General features: G+C 36.2%; 1 protein-coding gene across 13 annotated transcripts in view; it reads right to left on the bottom strand.

The window, feature by feature from the left end:
- Window positions 1-8,671: 8,671 nt before the first annotated feature.
- The window catches only part of LARP4B (La ribonucleoprotein 4B), a 130,429-nt gene continuing 120,335 nt past the window's right edge, over window positions 8,672-18,765 (bottom strand). For all 13 annotated transcript variants that reach the window (XM_023740161.1, XM_004385882.2, XM_023740160.1 and 10 more), the window contains 4 exons: window positions 17,432-17,596; window positions 14,246-14,370; window positions 14,042-14,150; window positions 8,672-11,787 (listed from right to left, as the gene is read on the bottom strand). In XM_023740161.1, coding sequence (XP_023595929.1) covers window positions 11,500-11,787; window positions 14,042-14,150; window positions 14,246-14,370; window positions 17,432-17,596 — 687 coding nt within the window. In that variant the 3' untranslated portion in view covers window positions 8,672-11,499. The remainder of the gene's footprint in view (window positions 11,788-14,041; window positions 14,151-14,245; window positions 14,371-17,431; window positions 17,597-18,765) is intronic.

Raw genomic sequence — 18,765 nt, 5'->3', positions numbered from 1 at the left:
TGTTGGCTTTAAGGACTAGGGGGAACCACTTATTCTTGGACCCCTGCTGCAGGTGGCTAGGTGGCATGGGTGGAGCCACCAGTCCTCAGACCCCTGATGTGGGGAGGTGAGGATCCTGCTTAATGGGCAGAATGGTGTCAAATATCATGAACCTGCCACTTCACCATATAGCTGATACAGTTGAAGTTAGGCTTCAGGTATATACCCTGTTGTATTGTGGTAATGACGGCCTACGCTGTTGAAATGGGCCCACACAGGTCTGTGCAGGGGTGAAAGGCAGAGTCCGTGGACCCCTTATGCCTGTGCCTAGGCAAAGGAGCTGTGCCTACTCTGAGTTCCCGGTTTAGGGGAGCCAGAAAATTATTTTTTCCTGTTTGTTGATTTATTCCCTCTCCAAGGCCAGGGGAATGGCTCAGGGTACGTGACAGGTCCTACTTCTGGCTCAGGGGACTCTGCAATCTCTTAAGCCAGCCTAGGACCTGGTGCAGGGTGGGGAGGGGACAGGTAAATGGGAGCGAGGTTTTTCCCAAAGGGGGTGTTTTTGGATCCACACAGTAGGTCAGACGCAAGTACTTATCTTTTGCCAATTAAGTGCTGCTTTTCACTGGTTCTGGATGCCCAAGTCTCTGCTGCTGGGTCTCTCCTGATGTGGAAAATGCCTCTTGAGTGCCACTGCTTGCCTCACTGTGCACACCAGCCAAATCAGCCTGAAGGGCTCCAGCTCCCGCTGGGTCAGGTCTGGCAACTCCTCACTGCTTCTGAACCGTCTCTCCCTCCCCCTGCAACTCAGTCCGATTCCTCAACTTTGCCTTTGATGTTCAGGGCTCCTAGATTGTCATATATAATTGATTCATTTTTTTTGGGGGGGGGTCTTTGTTGTAAGAGCTACCACAGGAAGCGTCCGACTACTCTGCCATCTTGGCCCCACCTCTCCTTGCATCTTATTGATTTAAATTTGGTCATATGTCAACCCCTAAACCAATCACAGAGACCAGGGAAATGGAATATCCTGATAAGATTTTAGCCAAAAGGGGACATCCCTGTACATGAGTGGGATCAAAGTAACCAAAATGCCTGACTGAGAGCGATAAGAGGGGATTTTTCTCAAAGAACCTAGATACTGTTGGCTGGAGCATGGAGTTAAGATCCTGGAGAGGCCACTTCCAATATTTACTACATCTTTGCAACAACCCTTTAATAAATAAGCAACCAGGTTTAGAGAGATTAAATAACTTTCCCTAGGTTATCTCTGAGTAGAGGACACATGCACAAGAGGCTGTACTGTAGAGCCCACTCTGGCAAATGGAACATAACAGGCATGGAGAGCTGCCTTTAAAAAAAAAAAAAATTCTTGTCTGGGAATTAAGAATCAGTGACTTGTAACAGAATAGCCTTAGATTTTTTTAATTAGACTTTGTAGTCTGTGCTGTAGCAAATACCTCTTGTTGCATTTGGATAAGTAACACAGAAGTAGAACAAGAAATGCATAGAATGGACAGCAAGCTACTTCATTATACACTGTAACACCCTTACAAACACAAGACTTATTTGGTTGGTTACCATCAGGACTAAATACATGGGCTAGATCACTATTGCAAGGAATAGTAATATTCTTAGTCTGCATCCTGATAGTATTAGGTATAATAAAACTTATCTTTTATTGTCTTACACACTTAAAAGGCAAAAGAACGCCTCAGGCTAAGATGTTGATGTACAATGAGTCTCTTCACTTTGGCAATTCGATTGATGGGAACGTCACTCTTAAGATCCTGGTGAAAAAGCAGATGGTATCTGGTGGAAACCAACACCATGAGTTTAAAGAGCCTGCCATAGCCACCGTCTAGGAGCTCAACTAAGTCCAGGTATTGATCATCAGTGTGTTATCTTCAATCTCTGATCAAAAGGAGAGAATGATTTTAGGAGATAATATTGGAGCCATTATTACCTGTCCTTGAGTATAAACCTGGAGCTGGACTCACAAGGACACATAAACTGGGCCCTGAGTTATAAAGACAATAGCTAAGACAACCTTGGAAAACAACTTTTAGGGAACCTTTCATATAAACTGATAAAATGGAGCACAAAAGACACACATACCTTCCACTCTTATCTTTTCCTATTAGTATTTAGTAAATAGTAAGATTTGGTGAATTAGTGAAGACCATCCTCACTGTCGTTACTGAAACCTGTACCAATGATTATTAAGAAAAACAATTCAAAACGTAGAACCACAGTGACTTAACAGTTTTTAGCCAATCTATGAACAGCTGAAGTTTTAAGTGGTTTTGCCCATTTGTAATGTTAATATATACTAATCATTCTATAATGTCCCTCGGACTCAGGCAGACATGGCTCTGGGAGCATGCTTGTCCGTTTTCCCACTTTTGCCTATTCTATAATATTCCTTGGACTCAGACAGACACGGCTCTAGCAGCATGCTTGTCCATTTTTCACTTTTGCCTCTTTGAATATATGCCAAATAAAACCTTTCTTTTTGCTTTACTAAAGGAAAAAAAAAGTCAGTAACTTTTAATCCACAGGAAGGCAAGTAAAAAGAAATGATATAGACAGGTTGAAAGTAAATGGAACAAAAAAGGTACATCACATAAATATTAATTTAAAAAAAGCAAGAGTGACTATATTAATACCAAATAAAGTAAAACTTCAGAGGAAAATAACTTACTAGGGTCTGAGAGGGAGATTACATAATAATAAAGATCAACTCACCTAAATGTGTATGCACCAAACAACAGAGCTTCAAAATACATGAAGCAAAAACTGAATGAAAAGCATAAGTAGACAAATCTATAATTACAGTTGGGGATTTCAAACACCCCATTCCCAGCAATTGATAGAACTACTAAACAGAAAACCACCAAGGATACAGAAGAACTAAACACCACCATCAACCAACAGGGTCTAACTGACATTTATAGAATACTCCATTCAACAACATCAGAATACACATTCTTTTCAAGCACCTCATAATACAAACCTTAACAAATTTAAAGTAACTGAAATTAGAGTACGTTCTCTGACCCCAATGGAATCAAACCAGAAATCAGTAACAGGAAGACAATAGGAAAATCTCCAAACACTTCTAAATTATCTATCGGTCAGGAAGGAAATCTCAAAGGAAATTTTAAAAATATACAGAATAAAAATGAAAACACATATATTAAAATTTGTAGGATGCAGCTAAAGCAACGGTGAGAGGGAAATTTGTAACACTAAATGGTCACACTAGAAGAGAGGAAAGATCTCAGATGAATAATCTATTTCTTTAAGAGACCGGAAAAAGAAGAGGAAAATAAACCCAAACCAAGCAGAAGCTCCCACAAGTCTCTTTGTATCTCAATGATCTGAATTTGGTCACATGTCCATCCCTAAACCAATCACAGTGACCAGGAGGAATGGAATACTCTGGTTTTAGCCAACAAGAGAACAAGCTATACCTGAGACTTCCAGTTGTGATTTGATTGAGACATTAGGCTGGAGTTTCTGTGATAATACAAATTCCACATAACTTTAGTGGGCTTGTAATTTTTTCTGGTGACTCCATTGCTTATAAACCAAAACCACCTTTTGCTGCCCTCATATTGTCACTCTTGACTGTCTCAACAATTCCAACTGTGCTGGATGGTCATAGAGAAACTATGGATTGGCTCCCCTTGGGTCAGTTCAAAGTCACAGTGACCTACAAAACCCTTCATCAGTGGCTGTAGGGTGGGGCTGTGGCCACAGCAGGCACCATGATTGACATACTTGTTCATCATCTCTTCAGTTTATCCCAAGTGCGTCCGAACATAACAATCATTTGGGAGGCCTTAAAAACAGATTTCTAGATCCCTCAGCTGGAAATCCTGATTTAGTAGGTCTGGGGTGGTGCCAGAAATCTGTTTTTAACTAGTCTGCTTATGGCCACGGGAGAAGTTCGAGAGCCTTCTTAGGATGCAGTAAGCAAAGAACTACTACTCTAGTCTCTCCTCCGCACTGCTGCCTAACTACAAGCAACCCCCGAAGTTTACCTGTTTTACTTTTAAATGCCCCATGCTTTTGCACAGTATAATTTGAATGTTATAGAGAGCCTTTCATACCCTGAATATATAAACGTATATATTAATCTAGGACACACATACAACTCTTCAATAAACAAATAATAAGTTTAAGCTATGCAAGGTGGCTACAGATGAAAGAAAAACTGTCTTGGATGACACTGAGTTTGGGGGCCCTTGTGACACAGGGGTAACCCCACTCTCTTGGCTGCCATCTCTGATCTCTTGGAACACTCAATAATCAGTGTTCATTCTTCCTCCACTGTGGAAAATCCTTTCCTTACAGTCTGTTCTACAAACTCCTACTCATTCTTCAAGATCTAACAGATCATCGCCTCTCTAAAGTCAGCTCAGACCTCTGTAGACCAAGTTGATCATTCTTTCCTTTGTACTTACACAATATCTTGTTTATAATTCTACTTGTTCATCGTACTTCAACTCAAATAGAGGGCAACTCAGACATTCTAGCCCAAGTCAGGTATCTTGTGCACAGAACCCCCTGACCCCTTATCATAGTTGTAACCATACATTCGTGCAGCCAACTAATGTCTCCTCCAATAGACTGCAAACTCCATGAGGATAGGGGGCTATGCCCATTTGGTTGACCATTCATTCTGAGCACCCACTGTGTTAGACATTATGCTCCATGGTATCTCTAGGACCTAGCTCAATGTCTGTTACAGATATGTTTGAAAATTGAATGGTGAGGTCTTCGTACAAGTCACCTCAATACTCTTGTTGTGCCCCTTCTTTGATTTACTGCCTCATCTTCTCTCCCACAGCTTCATGTGGATGAGGAATACTTAGTTTAAAAAAGAAACAAAAAACCCACATACATCCTAATTTAATTAGATCAAGAGTTTACCTGGATCAGAATTAGCTGTGCCTGATTGAATCTGGCAGTGTATGATAATCTGCCAATACTTCTTGGACTATCTATTTTATCCATAAACATATGATTTAAAAATTATTAAAACATATGGATAGATCAGTGACCTAAGTATAACAACTAAACTCCTAAGACTCAGGTAGAAGTTCAAGATCTTGTTTTTGACAATGGATTCTTAGATATGACACAAAAAGCACAAGCAACAGAAAAAGAATAAATTGGACTTTATCAAAATTAAAAAAAAAACAAAAAACGTGGACTTTCTCAATAGACAACCTACAGAATGGGAGAAAATGTTTCAGAACCATGTATCCAATAAGGGTTTAATATCAAGAATATATAAAGAACTCCTACAACTCAACAACAGAAAGACAAACCCAATTAAAAATGTACAAAAGACTTGAATAGCCATTTCTCCAAAAGAAGTTATACAAATGGCCAGTAAACACGAGAAGATGCTCAATGTCATTATCACTAGGGAATTGAAAATCAAAGCCACAATGACATCCCACTTCACTCTCCACTAGAATGGTTATTATCAGAAAAATGGAAAATAACAAGTGCTGGTGAGGAGGCAGAGAAATTGGAACCTTCGCACATTGCTGGCAGGACCAACCGTAAAATGGTGCAGCTGCTGTGGAAAAGAGATTGGTGGTTTCTCAAAGAGTTAAACATAGCACTACCATAAGACCCAGCAACTCCACTCCTAGCTATATACCCAAAAGACTTAAAAGCAGGGACTCAGATACTTGTTCACCAATGTTCATTACAGCATTATCCACATAGCCAAAAGGTGGGAACAACTGAAGTGTCCACCAACAGATGGATAAACAAAATGTGGTATAGACATATACAATGTAATATTATTCAGCCATAAAGAGAAATGAAGTTCTGATACATGCCACAACATGGATGAAGCTTGAGTATATTATGCTGAGTGAAGTCAGACACAAAAGAACAAATTGTGTATTATCTTACTTACACGAAATATCTAGAATAGCCAAATGCATGAAAACAAAGTAGATTATTGATTACCAGGGGCTGGGGGATACGGAAATGGGGAGTTATTGCTTAAGGGGTACTGAGTTTCTATTTGGGGTGATGAAAAACTTTTGGAAATGAATAGTGGTAATAATGGTTGTACAACATGGTGAATGTAGTTAATGTCACTGGACTGTAGACTTAAATAGAAGAATTTTTTGCTGTATATATTTTACCAGAATAAAACTAAAAAAAAGAATAAAACATATGCATATACCAGTGAATGAAATGCAGCAATTTCAAATTTTCTGGGGGAAAACAAAGATATAAATATTTAGGGCTTGGCTCTTGCACCTCTCCCACAACTGTAAGAATAAGCTTTGGCTAGTCTGCTGGCCCAAAGAAGAGAAACAAATGGTGACAAGCTGCCCCTGGGTGAACCTGGCCCAGATCAACCATCCACCCAGCCAATGCACAGATGTGTAAGCCCAACCAAGATCAGCAGAGCCACCTACCTAAGTCCAGCCTACAGCAGCCAATCCACAGACATATGAGAAATAATAAATGATTATCATTTTAAGTCACTGAGATTTGGCATGGTTATGCAGCAATAGCAAATCAATATAACACCCTACTTCTTCCCAAATTTCCTAGGTCAGTGCTGTGTAGAGAATACACACTCAATAAATACTTCATTAATTTAACAAATATTCATTGAGTGGACAGTGTACTAAGAACAGGGAATATAATGGTGATCAAGATGGACAAAATGGAGCATATGTAATTAAAATGTGATGAGTCCTACAAAGGAAATTTTTAGCAACACAGAATTATTCATTAATTAAATGCTATGGTCTCAGTATAGAAACAGACAGTATAGCATGGAGCCTAGATAAAGATCCATGCATATGTGGGAACTCTGTAAATAATAGAAGTGGCATTACAAATCGGTAGTGAACTAGTAAGTGATATTGGAAAAAGAAACTCTCCATATGGCAAACAGTAAAACTGAGTTCCTATCTCAGACCTCACATACACACATACAAATCCATCAGTTCCAGATGGATTCAAGACCTAAATATACGTATATACATATAGCCATCTTTATGACTCTGAAGTAATGAAAGACTTCTTAAACAAGACTGAAAAGCTCAAACCATCAAGGAGAAGGCTGATGAATTTTACTATATAAAACTGTAAGATAAAAGTTAAGACACTGGCAGATTGTGACATTGTACTGGCACACTGTAACATATATAACAGACAAAAGACTAATAGCCAGAATATATATGAAGAATACCAATTTGTTAAGAAAAAGACAAGCCAGTAGAAATTCGGAAAAAAAGATGAACAATTTGTAGGAGAGGAAAATCGCTCAATTAACATCTTAATCAGACCATCTGTCCACTAAATAATATACTAAGAAGTTTCATTCATCTTCAGCCTTTTACTAAAAGTGTTGCCATCACCATTATTTAGTGTAAGACAATTAATTTGTTTCTGAGATTACCTCCTACCAAGATTCACTTATGATCTAAAAACCATGATGACCCATCATCAACTCCAAATGACTTTATGTAGACATCTTATGAGTGCTGATGCAATAAAAAATAAAAAATTCTGCCACAAGTATATTTACTTTTATAGTAAATCTTGGATTTAATAAACTGTTTCCTCATGAATACTTGATTTTAATGCTCACTATGAATACCTTAAAACATTACGCTGCTGGGGAAAAACTCTTCAACTTAATCAACTTATGTGTGTGGATGATAAGCCTTTAGAATTCAAACAAGTTTGAAACAATCCACTTTTTCATTTTCATGTACACTGATGGAAATAGACAAAAAAAATTTTTTAAAAAAGATGTATTCTTGAAGAAAATTTTAATTAAAAAAATCAAAAGAAAAACTGAACAGTGCCTAAATCTTTATTTTTCATAACCTACATTTTCAAATTAGACGGTTTTACACTGAATGACACAAAAGGAAACTTAAATTACCAATAGTTTACATGTAAGCTTGATTCCAGTCTTAATGAAAAGAAGTAGAACAAAAACTAAAACCTTCAAGAAAGCTTCCACATTACGCCCCCATTTTGTGAATTGGCAGCTGTTAGCTCTCCTTAAATCTTCGATTGTCTGCTGCTTTCTGTGTAATAGGTTACAAAACACATAAAATCCATAACTACAGCCCAGTGAAAGGAGATACAAAGATAGGTATGCACCATTAGTCACCTGTTGCCCTTGTGATAAATTGAACCAGTTTTTAAATGTAAAATGCAGAAATCTTGACAGATAATACAGCAACATAAAAAGTGTTTTGCCACATGCTAGTGACAAACAGTGATGCAATTGTAGGAGGGACTGATCAGAAACATCATGACATTAACTCTTAAAAAGCAACTATTCTACTTTCAATTCATTTCTGGTTAAATGGGGCCAGACTCTTATTCTTATATTTCCAAATAATAAGTATCACCACACAATTTTACAAGTTAAAATGTCATTTGTGATTGCTGTATCTCTGATTCTATAACTTGAGATACTGCTGGGGGAAAGAGTTAAATTTTAAAAAATTTATGAAAGCCACATATTATTAGCTGTATGTAACACAGCAACAGTCTGCATGCACCACTACAGCTTTCTATTGGGATAGCTCCTGTTATTTTTCTGAGTGGAAAATCTCAAATATCAGAAAGGGTTTTTTTTTTTTTTTCCTTCCTTTTGACATTATATAGCTATTTGGCATACCACCTTTGCTTAATTAAAAAGAATACTAAAAAAAAAAAAAATCACATCAGAGCAAGGTTTCAACTCTTGATGCAACAGACTGTTGCTGGGTAAAGCAGTAATTACAGTGTATTGACCTAGTACAAACGGCAGCAGAATACATCAGAACAGCACAACACACCCTGCTGGTCTCAATATATTATAATGTACCAGTTCACTATAATGATTAGCTGTACACTGTTGCTACTGTAAGTGACCACTGTTTTTTTTTTTTGTTTTGTTTTTTTGTTTTTCCTGTTTGCAGCTGTTGAGCTTTACACTTTCAGCCAACAAACAAAGCAAATACCTACAGCTGGCTTTATCCATACACAAATCAAGCTGCAAAGTTCACTGCCTTCAGGGAAAAGGATTTATCATTATTAAAAACCAGTGACTTGGCTCACTAGGATTTGTAATTCTGGTGATGACAATGGCTGACGACATCATGTTTCTTCCTTCAGCAAGACTACAACATTAAGAATTACTAGGTCTTAGAGTTTGCCTTTCCAACTCTTTGTACAGTATTCATTAGTTTAAGGTTAAGAGGTCAATTAATTCTGATTTTTCAGTCATCGATTTGACAACTACAAAGAAATAAATTCCCATGTTCCCTTTACAGGCATTTGAAATATATTAGCATGACATATTTAAATAACAACAACTGCTCTGAAGGAAATGTGATCATATATATCAAGGTGAGTTTTCCTCTGGCAGGGTAAATAATACTTAGTTATGTATGATTTTAATCAATAGATTATTATTTTTTTACTTTACCATTTAAAGATACTGCCAGTTTCTGCTTTCTATATTATACTTCAAAATCCTCTTACATTAGATAAAATACATAGTTTTTAAGAGTATGAAAACCTTTGAAGGCTTTTAATAAGACTTCCTATTTCCCTTTTGCAGCAAAGAGGCAGAATCAGTTCAACACACCAGTATAAGAGAAAAGAAAAGCAGAAAAAAAAAAAAACCTGAACAAATTAAAATACTCAAACCACAACATTTAGTTTATCTACATCCAGCTCAACAGCAACATTTATGATATATCAATAATTTTTATCAGATTTTTCTCTTTAGGGTACCTTTTTAATATGTTCTGATTATTTACAACTGTACAAGCAAAGCACACACTTCCAAGTGCACATATTTAATAACAGTATTGACTATTTGCATTTACAGGATTTTTCAACAATCTGAAAAAAGATCAACTGTTTAAGATCTTTAAAGTATATTACAAAAACTACTGCTAGTTCTTGTACTTCAGTCTGCTTACTCAGTAAAACTAACAATAATAGATCTACACAGTAACTGAGTAACTGTAATCCACTCATGCCAACCCAGGGGGCCGGTCTCCATTAACTCTAAGCTGTCTTATACAAAAGTTAAGGCAAAGTCATTTTCAAGTTTAAATAAAATTCAAGTCTTTAAATATTGGATGGAAATAATTTTAAAAAAAAAAACAAAAACAAAAAAACAACAACTCAGTCTTGTTAAATAACATTTTGTGGAATAAACTGTATTGTTACATTTAGCAGGAAATATTGTTATTTTAATGTCTGCTGCTTAGAATACTCAAATAAAAATTTAGGCATTTTAAAACAAAATAATTTATATTTAACTTTATTAGAAACTTGCTAAATTTAGTGCATCCTTGTTCTTCAGAAGTGTAGCACTTCCAGAAGTGAATCAATGAGAAACCTCATCTTGGAGGTAAAGAGAGCAGGAATTTTCGTCCTCCACCACCCAAAGAGGGGGGAAAAAAACCACAAACACCATTCTCTCACGATTAAGTAACTTTTAAATCCATGTGCCAATGCAGAGGTACAGAAGATGTCAACACAGAGCTGACTAAAATATGGACTCTTTCAAAGAGTACTTGGGGGAAATGATGACAGAAATCTATATAGAGCATGAGCACTAGGTAGAGGGAAAACCACAAAGTAAGTGGAGACTTTTATCACCTTCCTTGCCAGCACAAAAGGGTGCCAACTCACAAGTTACTAAAACATTATTGTACAATTTTGTGGTAACATGTCAATTGGCAAGAAAGTTTATATTTTCATTTAAATTCTATTAACAATGTGCTTTGAATTTATTTTACATAATAGCCATTTGAAACTGGAGTGAGAAGCTGGTTACTTGCTTGCAGTACATGAAAACTCAAATGTTTCAGATCTCTCTATGGTGCTCTCTGCAGGTTCATTTTGCCCAGAAGACCAAAAAGAAAAGTTACATTAAAAAAAATAAAGATGCATTCTACAATAACCTGTTAACAGTTTAAGTAAAAAGTACAGTTCTTATGCCAGTGTGTCACAACAATCCAACATGTCATGTTTACCAGTGTAATCTTGCACTCACTGTCATCAGCGCTCATCAGTCTGTTGACATTTTAAAGATATGTACTTGCAAACCAGTTATTTTAAAAAAATGAAGTAGCATAGTTCCACTTAATTTAGAAAATCTCACTATATATAGCTTGCATTCATAGCCACGGCTTAATAAAAAATATCAATTTGTAGGGATAAATGCATTTTCTGTCCTGAAAAAAATAAGACGTATGCATCACCTCCAGTTAAGCACCAACCTAAAATAAGGTTTATGTTAATTAAATCCTGAAAAACAGATTTTTTTCAAGAAGGGGAAAATCCGACTCATAGAAGAAAAATAACTTGCAGGCATTTCATATGCCTCATATATACTGCAAGCTCCTAACCAGCAACTCATTCTCTGTACTGAGCAGGAACAGTGTTTCATTTGTGGTTAAACAGAACTCTTTTGCAACTCCTCCCAACATACAATTTTCACTGAGGAGACTTGGGAGGTGTGTTCTGCTCTCTATTTAAACGCTTCCCAACAGTTGGAGGAGAGGATCTGCGTCCCAGTTGCCTCCTCTGATCTTTGGGTTGTCCTGGATTTGACTTCAGGGGAGGGGGTTCTCTGTATCTCTCCACTGGTTCAGTGAGTTTCTTTTCTTCTTTCCCACAACCGACAGTGTTTGGCTTTTGTTCTTTTTGGGGTTGCAATGGGGAAGAAGGAGGCTCTTTACTTGTTCTCTGACAAATCTCTGCGTAGCTAGGTTTCCGCAATTCCTGGGAAACAGACAAAATGTTGGAAATATATGCATAAAATGATCTCTCCAGTGATGACATGGGAAAATGAAGTTCACTTAAGACAAAAGTTAGAAAAAAAAATTCAATTGTAACTAAACTTTCATATTCATAAGGGTTTTCCCCAGCAGCACAACTTTCTCTCCAAGATACTCTAGAAATGTTTTACAAATAAATAAAATTAGAAAAGGTTTAGAGATAAAAAGTGGTCAATGAACCCCTTGCAACATTTAATCTGTAAACATTCTTGAGCTCTATGGAAGCCTAAAAAGAAGCCTAAGGAAACAAAAGACACTCTAGAAAATGACCCAAGGCAAACATACATCATTCTCTTGCCCCACACGTCCTTCGAAACACACCACCAGTCAATACAATGGGAAGTCTCCTGTGACTGCTCAATAAAAGCTAGTTAATCATTATACGGAGCCCTGGTGGTGCCGTGGTTAAGAGCTACAGCCGTTAACCAAAAGGTCGGTAGTTCAAATCCACCAGCCACTCTTTGGAAATCCTATAGGGCAGTTCTACTCTGTCCTGTACGGTCACTATGAGTTGGAATCAACTCAACAGCAACAGGTTTGGTTTTTTTTTTTTAATCATTATACAAAAAAAGTTTAAGAGGAGCTTTGGGTAAAACACAAAGGCTATATAACAAAAGAAATGGGAAAATTTTAAAACATTTTACCTATAAAAACCATTTCTAAACTAATCTGAACCTATATAAAGACTCAACCCTATGGATAATAAAATGTTGAAATCCCAAATCAAAATCTCACCTAAATATCAAACTAAGGACAACAATAACAAAAGATTTAAAAACAAAAAACAAAAAAGGTTCATTTACCAAAAAAGGGAAATTACCAGAAGGGAAAAATAACTGGAATTCAAATCTGCTGGAATCAACAGAATTGGAGGATGAAATACACGAAGAGATTTAAAAAAAGAAAAAAGAAAATTAGTAAAAGGAAAGAATGGAAACACTTTAGAAGCACTACAGCATACAATATATAAAGATGTAATCTGTGACAACAACATAAAAGAGAGGTAGATCTGTACAGAAACAGAATTTTTGTATGCTAGTGAAGTTAAGCTGGTATCAATTCAAACTAGGTCATTATAAATAAATTTAGGATGTTAAGTGTAATTCCCATGGCAACCAACAAAGATATCTTAATAATTTACACAAAAAGAAATGGAGAGAATCAAAATGGTTCACTACAAAAAATCAACTAAACATAAAAGAAGGCAGTATGGGAGGAAATGTGGGACAAGAAAGGTAGAAGACACAGAGAACACAAATAGCAAAACGTTAGCAGAAGTAAGTTGTTCCTTATCAGCAATCACTATACATTCAAGGGATTATTTTCAGTCATAAAGAGAAATGATACATGCTACAACACGAATGAATCTTGAAAACACTGCTTAATCAGACACAAAAGGACAAATATTGTATGATCTCAACTCATACGAAGTATTAGAATTAGAATAAGCAAATGCATAGAAACGGGTAGCTTGGTTGTTACCAGGGGCCGAAGGGAAGGAGGAATGGGAGTTACTGCTTGTTACTGTCTATTCTGGGTGATGAAAAAAAAGTTTTAGAGGTGGATGGTAGTGGTGGTTGTACACTGTGAATGTAATTAAGGTCACTGAATTGTACATTTACAAATGGTTAGAGTGGCAAGTTTTATGTTATATATATTTTACCACAATAAAAATCAAAACATTATAACTCAAAAAACAAAATAAAAATATACACTGTAGACTAAATCATCTACTCTGACCTTACAAAAACTGAAAGATAAGCAGGACTGGTTATAATGCCATCCCATCTTATTCTTACTACCTGTTGTATTTAGGTATTATTTTTTATGTTTATATTTAATTATTTCTTATAAACATGACACATACAGTAAATGCTTAACTGATCACAAATTCTATAAAAGAATAGGAATTGGAAGCTTGTTAACTACTCAAAAAGATAACTTCTATCAAATGATAGTGGAATAAAAGGAATCTATGGTTGTAATAATGAGCAACAACCAGAGCAGTTAAAAATTATTAGCAAATACTCATGGTATTTTGTACAGAAACACAACACACACACACACACACACAAATAAAAACCCATCAAATTAGATTTTATTAAAAATAAGCTGATACAGAAGGGAGAAAAAGCTGTGTTTTTTTACCATACCCGAGAGACTCTGAACTTAAAAGAAAATAAACACTAGTTACGTACTGTGGCAGTTCCATTAACTTGCACTGATTTACACGCAGTAGTAGTAAGAGTAGAAGAGAGTCTTTCCATACTTTGTGTTTCCCTCTGCTTTTCTATAACCTTGGAATCGCTGTAAAAATATCATCCAATATTTGAATCTCATGAACCATGACAGATAATTCAAAATTAGTAAATCCAAAGCATGTGTGGAATAGTACTACTTACTCAGGTAAATGGGCTGGGGAAGGAGATTGTTCATATGTTGCTGATACAGCACAAGAAACTGTCACTGATGGCTCTCTGGGGATTACCGCAGGAATAGTGTTTGTACTTGCATCCACATTTAGGTTCTAAAAATTCAAAATTTAACAGGTTTATGATACAGTAAAGATGTACACATCATATCTTTTTCACAATGATCTTATATATGGCCAAAAGAGACAATGGCCTAACTAAGTTTTGGAGATGTCCTCTTGGAGATCTGCGAAGACTGCTTTTTGTCTTATTCTTGGTGAAACAAAGGCTAGCTGATCCCGCCTAGTGCTGAGTGGAAATGACAGTCAGATATGTGCCTACCTCTACCCTAGAAGAACAGTTAGAATAGTAGCACCCCACTATGGAAAAACTGCCAATTTCCAGCATACATAAATGCAAAAGGAAACACTCGGAAAGACATTTTTCTCTAGCAAAAATGTCAGAGATTCCAAGTCTGTCCTTTTGCCTACAGAGTTCTCAGCCCTTTTTCCTCTCAGCAAATATATAATCATTCTCATGTCTCAGGTCCTCTCTACTAGCTTCCATTATAATTATTTGCAAGCTTGTTTTCTCAGCTAAACAGATACTAAAAACATCGCATTCATCTTGGATACCCCAATGTCTAGCATAGCCTGGCACATGGTTAGCACTCAAATATTAAAGAATTCCTAACACAATTCTTATCTGAATTCACAAAACAACCGTTGGAAGCAGGTATATTAACTCTCCTAGTTTAACAGATAAGGAGACTAAGGCTTAGAACGTTTAATTTATATCTGAGGTCACAAAGCAAATAAGTGAAAAAACCAGATTTTCTTACTCTAAGCCAGTGATTTTCCCATGCACAGTTACCATTTCACACATAAAATCGTCTTCACAGTATATGCAATTGTCATCACATTTTTTATTACTTGTCATGTAATAATAATAATAAAAAGGAGCAGAGCAAATATTTGGTAATGGGTGTAAGTGTAAGAAGACAAAATTTTCTTACAACGTTGCACTTTTCAAAGCAGATAAATTCAGAAATGAAATGGAGTGATGAACTCAGTGCAGAGCTTGAGGAAGGGAATGAGATGAACTTATCGGCAATATTTATATACATTTGGCCCTAGGCAGGGGCTACAACCAGAGACTTTACGTCCCTGTCAGCCAAGAACGAGAACCTTTTATGACTATTGCGCTCATACTGAAGGAAACGAGGTTGGTGGAAACTTGGGAATGGCAAACCCCTCCTTTTTGTAAGTGCTCATTTAAATTCAGGATATGTTGAGTCTTTATGCAACTTAACTGGGACCCTGGTGGTATGGTGGTTAAGCATTTGGCTGCTAACCAAAAGGTCAGCAGTTCAAATCCACCAGCCACTTATTTTTTTTTTAAATGCAACTTAAATGTAGATATGCTTGTACTATGTTAAAAGTCAGAGAGTCGTCATCAGAATAATAGTCTCTAATACCTTCAACAGGTTTCTTCTCCACTCTGCCCCTCCATGTCAATGAGGTAAGTGGGTTAAACTGAACAATTTCTAATGTGCCTTCCGTTCCAGGTCTAAAACTTGAGTGTAAAGTTGATATGTCTCTTTAGGTTAAAAAAAGCTGTTATAGATGCTCCACTGAGAAGCAGTGACACATACTATTCCAACTGGCTGTGGAATCAGGTTCTGACTTTTGAAAAGTAGCAAATCTTTCTTCAAAAGGACTTTTACACAGAAGTTCAACATGTAAAAAATAATAGTTGCTATGGTTGAACCAAGGTTGAAGGCTTGCTGTTCTGCTCCTCTACCCATCCCCAAGGGGAGTAAGATACACAGTTTGAAAACTTATACTCTTTAAAGTGCATTAATTTTCCAACACCATTATAAAAGGAGTAGTAACTCAGAAATTAACTGTTTGAAAGTTTAAGATTTAAAATAATGTATAAGACATGCCAAATTTAATATGTGATTGTTACAATAAAATACTAAATCTTAGAATTCATTCAACCTCCAAAGTTAAAAACAGGAGCAATATCCACCTACCAAAATGAAAAGAATTAAACACTTCACATGATACAGCAGCAAAATTTAATTTTAAACTTTGCTCCAGGGAACTGAGAAATTGTAGTATACACTGCAGTAGCTCTGAATTCAGGCTGTGGAAAGGTATCTTTTCCTGAAAGATTCTGATTCATCAGATCCGGGGAGTAGTAGATTGGGTGGTGGTGATTGTATTTATATTTGAAAAAGGTACACAGGAGATTATGATGCACAGTCAAGGCTGAGAACTGCTGGTATAAGGTATGTATGCTACCATGACACTGCTTAACAAGTTGTTCTTGGCACTCATGCGTCATTAATAATCATTAATCATAATAACAATTATTAATAATATAAAAAGAAAACAAAACTGTTCCTTTTGTACTTTCCAGAGCCTTAATTAATCCTGGCAGTAAGACAGATCCCTCCTTCAACTCAATGAGTATTGGAAACAAATAGCCTTTAATTTCTAAAGCTCAAGCTGATTATTGAGATTATAACAGCTACATTGATTCTTGGGACTATAATCACTGCAGAGGGGTGAAAGCAACTAGTTTGGTAGCCTATGGAGTTTGCCAAAAGCCATCAACATTAAAGTTACTTTAGGCTTCTTGCTACTCATCTCATGTAGATTGCTAAAAATTATATTGTTGTTGTTTTGTGCCATGGAGTCGATTCTGACTCATAGTGACCCTACAGGAAACGGTCCTATATTACTTCTGGTATAATTCAGATTTTTCTGTTTCATTCTGTTGCCTTGTAAACTAAAAGGCAGGTCTTCAATAACAACAATAAAAATGCAGTCTGTTTTTGGATGAGAGGAAGAATCTGTACAGTACATCATGGAGTAAGTTTCTTACCTTTTAAAACTCACAGACAGCAAGGTAACTAAAGAGACCACGGACTTTAGAGCACTACAGTCCTATGTTCAACTCTGACCTTCCTACTCAAAATCTGTGTGACCTTTGCAAATCACTTAACCTCGAAGACTCATCTGTAAACCAAGAGTAATATTACGTACATCATAGGATTCTTCTGTGTATTAAAGAAATAACGTACGCAAAGAGCTCAGCCAAGTGCATGGTATAAAATCAGTGCTTAGTAAATGTTAGTAATTATTAGACTTATAATAGACATCTTACCCTTTCTTTTGATGATCCTATTATCAAGCTAGATAGCCTGTTTTCAAACAAGTCCTCCGCCTTTAAATTGCCTACAGCTCCAGGCAAAGGAGGAAAGTTGGAGAGCCCTAATTCAAAGCTAGGAGATGGAGGCTTTGGTGGCGTCGGAGACTGAGTTTGACTCCTCTGTAACAAAAACAGTATCCCAAAAAGTTAAGACAAATGTAAAAAGTAATTACAGTATAAAAAATGCATCAAAAGAATAAGGCAAATAATCTGTCTTCTAAAATGTTCTGATTTTCTCATCTGTCTGAAAACAATGTCTTTAAACAAACAGATAATTCAACCATACTATCACTTCATCGCTTTCCAAAGGTCGTTTATTAGGCAACCTCAACCATCTGGAACAGAGCTGTAAAACAAATCTCAAGACAACTGATAGCCAAGATATATGTCACTAAGTACATTAATACAAATACTTTGTTCACAGAGCTTCTCATTACCCCATTAGACAAAAGTCAGAGTAGCCTGAGTCTAAACAATAACCACACTCATCTCTAGACAACAGTTTTATATCATTACAGCATAATGTATATAACAAATCAGTAGTTATAATCTAAGTCATAAAAGAAATATTCAAAGAAAAACAAACAAGCAAAAATACCACTCTCTCCACCCCCTACAACCTATGTTAAGAAAATTTTACAAAGATTTCCATTAAAAAAAAAAAAAAAAAGGGTTTCTAACTTGATCCAAGTTGACAGAAATTCCACTATATATTCTGGGCATCCATGCCTATTTCTCTACTTTATTCTGGTATAGGTGCTTAACAAAAAAGTGAGGCCTTCAGTTATCTGAACATTAACTTACTTTTAACACTTTATAGTTCTAAATAATTATATAGGAAAAAAGGTATTACATAACAGTTTCTTAGTCTGATTTCAAGAAAGTAAATTCAGCACAATAATATCCTGGTGTAATTTATAAGCCCAAAATCTCAAAAGAAAGACAATCATATAGTTTTACTGAAAAAACAGCGATCAACTTGCTTTAGCAAGCTAGAAATTATTTTGAAAAAATTCAGTTTCCTGGTTAGAGGATACCAGAAACAGAGGAGTGAAATGAGCTTATATTTAGGCGTAATGCAAGTATTTTTAAAGTTGGGGATGGTCAGCTACTTTGACCCAGAAGCAATAATCTCATGAGGTTTATCTAACTTGAAAGGGTCAACTTTTCCCAGAAATTAATACCAACAGGAAGATTACTCCCCATGTAAGTGGAATGTAGAGGAAATATGTCAGAGCTCAAATGAAAGCAGGTTAAATGGACCCAAAAAACTCGTTGCCATCGAGTTG

This window comes from Trichechus manatus, unplaced genomic scaffold (genome assembly GCF_000243295.1).
Source record: "Trichechus manatus latirostris isolate Lorelei unplaced genomic scaffold, TriManLat1.0 scaffold00149, whole genome shotgun sequence".
In the NCBI taxonomy this organism is placed as follows: domain Eukaryota; kingdom Metazoa; phylum Chordata; class Mammalia; order Sirenia; family Trichechidae; genus Trichechus; species Trichechus manatus.
Note: the sequence above shows the minus strand (reverse complement) of the source record. Positions and strands in the feature narration are given on the sequence as shown.